The following is a 4336-nucleotide window of genomic DNA, read 5'->3' on the forward strand; positions in this document are numbered from 1 at the left end:
AAAAACTTAACAGCTCAAATCTTTACTCATCTGCTTCCTCTGCTAAGTTACCAAAACTATTCAAACCTAGAACATTCAATTTTTATGAAGATACATGTCTTTCAATAACTCAACTGCCTTTTCATTCCAATAGCTCCTGCTTCCAGAAGGATAAATGTTTTCCCAGACACGATGACAGTGGGTAAAAGCACCAGAAAAACTAGTAACATTTCACAAGGATAAAATAAAAATATCTGGATTTATCAAGAGAAATTTAGATAGCAACAAAAAAGCCCCCTCAAAACGACTATATAAATATAGAGCAGAAGTCAGAAGAATGGTCTAAATACCAAGAAAAATTATTAAAACTAGTAGTTTCTAAACAAGCCAAAGAGTATGTTTTAAGTTAGATTATGCACTTGATAATGATCTTGTCCTCCCCCGTGCTTAACTCTTAAGGAAAAATCCCTTAAAATGTAGCTCTCCTAAAACGTGGCCTCGTCACACAATACTGTTTTTCACACCAGAGCAAGGCTATTTCATCATCTGTCTGTGTCTATTCAGTATCCACCTCCTTCAACTCATACCCAGTGCACCTTGTACCACTTGGCCAACCATTCATGAGGTCAGGAATCACAAGAAACTTCGTATTTTTACTTTTTGTAAGTTTTTCTTTAACAAATGGATAACTGTGAAGACATGAGCAACCCTAAATCCCCTGCCTTTAACCCACCTGCCAAGAGGAACAGCTAAAATAAGATGCCCAGCAACACTTTGTTGAGCTGCCTCACAGAATAATCAGGTGGGGTTTGTTGGTTTTTTTCTGGGATTTTTTGGGGGGTGGGGGTGGAGAAGACTAGGAGAAAAGATTGAAGGTTTTGTGAGTTTGAGGAGGTTTGGTGGGGGTTTTTTTTTTCCATTTAAAAGGAGTATCTAAAGGGTTTTTGCTTTGCCTGCAGAATTAGAAATCATCTTTTCTTTTTTAGTATTAGAAAACCAGTTATTGAAAAAGATGAATAAAATAATTAAGAAACCGAATTACAGCTGTAAAATATACTGAGAAAGCTGAACTTGCTGGATAACTGAAAGACAGTATCTAACAAAAAAAATAATCACTTTAGATAGCCCCAGAACATCTTTTTTCTTAATAAAGGCAGAGGCTAAGAGGTCACAGCAGAAAAAAAACCCCAACCAACATAAAATCCCATTGTAGAACAGCCTAACTTCTGCAATTCACTCCTTTCTTGTCCTCCTGATGAAGTAATTGCAAAGAATAAAAAATGAAACAGAAATGCTTGGATACAGATGTTGACTGTTTTCTGAATCTTCAGAACTTTCCCGCATGCCTAGGGACAAACAGGTGCTGTCAGGACTGGTTCTCTCTTCTGAGTGCTCGAGGGAAGTCGTACGTGCTTAGCTCTCTAAAGATGACTTGCCTTTCTCCCCGGGAAATGGCAACATATTAGCATACTGACACCAAATATTCCTGATACACTATCAATTTCAAACATAAACCCAACAACCTACAGCATTAGACTGCACTGGGGTTTTATAACTATGTAAGAAAGAATCAGGAGATCTAAAAACCTAAATGACTTGTCTAGACAGGTCTTTATTGCAGGTTTAACCAATTCCAGTGAATTTACCCTGGAACAAGGTAACTACTGTGACCCAGGTGACTTCACAGCCCTCTGCACACAGATAAGGTGGCTCACCACCTTCATAGCCTCATCTCCCAGGTGAAACAACAGCAGACTATAAATAAGTACACTGTCCCAGGCTGCCCAGGGAGGCTGTGGCTGCCCCAACCCTGGCAGTGTTCACAGCCAGGCTGGATAAAGCCTTGAGCAACCTGCTCTGGCGGGAGGTGTCCCTGCCCAGGGCAGGGGGTTGAGACTAGATGAGATCTCTAAGGTCCATTCCAACTCCTAAAATTCTATGATTCTATGACATAACCTTCCAAACCAGCATTACAAACTGTGGAGTTCAAAATAAACACCTCAGGAAGAACAGTGGATACGTTTCATGCATGTCTTATCAATATATGGGACAAGTCCCTAAGCCATGAGAACAAAGAGCACAAGGAAGGATACTTCATGGCCAGATTAATTAGCTGAAGTAACATAGAAATTTACAAAGAACAACCTCATAAAAAATCATCTCTATATGATACCCTGGGCACAAGCTAACTGTGATTCATTTGTGCGTGCAAGCAGTACTTGTCAAAGCTCTATCATCTAATAAAGGTTCTTGCCCAAATTAGGGATAAATGCATATATATAAAGTACCAGTTATACACTTAATTAAGAAGTAGCCATGACTGGATCAAAAAGAATTACATCATTGCTATAAAACTGTTAGAGGAAAAGAGTCGTTTTAGCATCATTCTCTTGTACAGGCTGTTTTCCACTAATTCCCCATCCCCTAGGATTATGAAAACTGAAATATTAGTATATGCTGATCCATTTTTCCAAATTATTTTCTGTACTCTTGAGTACCACAGCAACACTGCACAGAAGACCTATTGAAAAGTGACGGTTTTGCTGTTCAGTCTTACACAACTAGGAACAGGATTCAAAGATTTCTTTCTGGAACTGGCTCTGAGAGAAGCCTTCACCAGAGTTACAAGACACCCTGAAGAGGAGCACACATTCAGCTGCACAGTGCTGGAAAGGGGAGGATGGGGAAGGATAAAAGTTTCTGACAGCACTAGTTTGCTTACAATTTTGCGAGTGCTAACATGACAAGTCACTGCAGCACAGCTTATGATGTTGCTTAAGCAACATCTTCTAAGAAAAGCACCACATTACACACATCAAACAAAAACTTCTTACCTATGACTTCCATCCAGATTTGATTTGTGGATGAAATTCAGTTTAGCATCTGCCCAATAAAGTTTCTGTTCCTCATAATCCAACGTGAGTCCGTTCGGCCAATATATGTCCGTGTTAACAATAACGGAACGGCTGGAACCATCCATCCCTGCACGTTCTATCTTTGGCACTTCTCCCCAGTCTGTCCAATACATGAACCTGTAATTATTGGAAAAGAGAAAAGACAAAAAAAGAAAGCAATCATGTATAAATCTGCAACTGAACGCTGACTACAACTCTCAGTAAAGACAAAGGCACTCCATTCTGCAGAGACAATGTCTGTGGAGCTCTGTTCTGCTGGGGAAGGAAAATACATCCTGTGAAACACAGCAAAGTTACATTACAGAAAGTGAAGAAAAACACCTTAAGACAAACCCACAGTACTGTGCCAGGTTATACTTCCATGTGTTCCTTTCTTTCCTTGGGTGTGGTGAGAAAGTTGGAGATACCCAATGGATCTTGACGACCATCTCAGAATTCAACAACATTAAACAGCAAAGACAGATAATACAGATTATCATAAAAGTACAACAGCTTCTTTAACATGGGTCAGAGGTTTGGGGGCGTGGGGTGGGGAAACAGAAAAAGGAGGTGTGCAGACTTAGAGTGGACATGGTGTCATTCAGTGCGGTGGATTTGTTGGAAGACCAATTTGTGTTCTTTTTTCCCCAGAGAAATTCTGATAGAAGCAGCTAAGTCAACAGGTTTAGAAGCACAGCTTGCACCCAGTAACTGGGCAAAACACTCTGTAAAATCTTTTAAGACCAGAGAAGCAAGTTTTAAAACATCTAAGTATATACCAATGCTCAGACATTATTTAACAAGCAGTGGGGAGAGGAAAGCTAACCAGCTGCACTTAAGAAAGAGTTGAAGTCAGGGAATCCACTCTACTGCAGCTGGAGACTAACAGTAGGTAAGAATATTTGTCCTTTTTCTGCAGCTGGTAGAAAAAGGATTTACTTCTGTGGGTTAACAGAATGCATGATTAAACAGAAGCAATATATAATGTAAACAGATTGGACAAAGCGTGTTCATGGTCCTTGCTCTGTTTTGTTATGGCAGCTGGAACAGACAAGAAGACTACTGTCCTAAATTGCTTCTCATAACCTCAAACAGCTGCCAGCATACCTGCATGTATCTGTGCTCCCTAACCTGGCTCAGTCAAAACAATCCAGATGAGGAAAGACCTGGAGCCTTTAAACTGACTCAGATCATCACACGACCACAACACGTCACTCTATGGTGCCCACATGTGAAGAGGCCTGGCCACCCATCCTCTGAAGAAAAATAAACGCACAACACATTTAAGAAATATTTGCAGATGAAGTTATTCTTGGCAGATTTATTCATTTTCTTTTTTTTTTATTTTAAAGAGTCAGGAAATTCCATGTCATATTTTCCCCCTTAATTCATGTCTACAGAGTGTTTGGCTAAATGTGCAGCAATATCTGCAGACAGAAATGCAGCTGATTAACATAAATATT

The 4336-nt window shown here is 39.8% G+C and overlaps 1 protein-coding gene across 1 annotated transcript in view; it reads right to left on the reverse strand.

The window, feature by feature from the left end:
• LRP6 (low density lipoprotein receptor-related protein 6) overlaps positions 1-3007 on the reverse strand; it is a 69976-nt gene extending 66969 nt beyond the window's left edge. The window contains exon 1 of the mRNA XM_009070912.1: positions 2814-3007. Coding sequence (XP_009069160.1) covers positions 2814-3007 — 194 coding nt within the window. The remainder of the gene's footprint in view (positions 1-2813) is intronic.
• Between the last annotated feature and the right edge of the window lie 1329 nt (positions 3008-4336).

This window comes from Acanthisitta chloris, unplaced genomic scaffold (assembly GCF_000695815.1).
Source record: "Acanthisitta chloris isolate BGI_N310 unplaced genomic scaffold, ASM69581v1 scaffold6913, whole genome shotgun sequence".
Lineage (NCBI taxonomy): Eukaryota > Metazoa > Chordata > Aves > Passeriformes > Acanthisittidae > Acanthisitta > Acanthisitta chloris.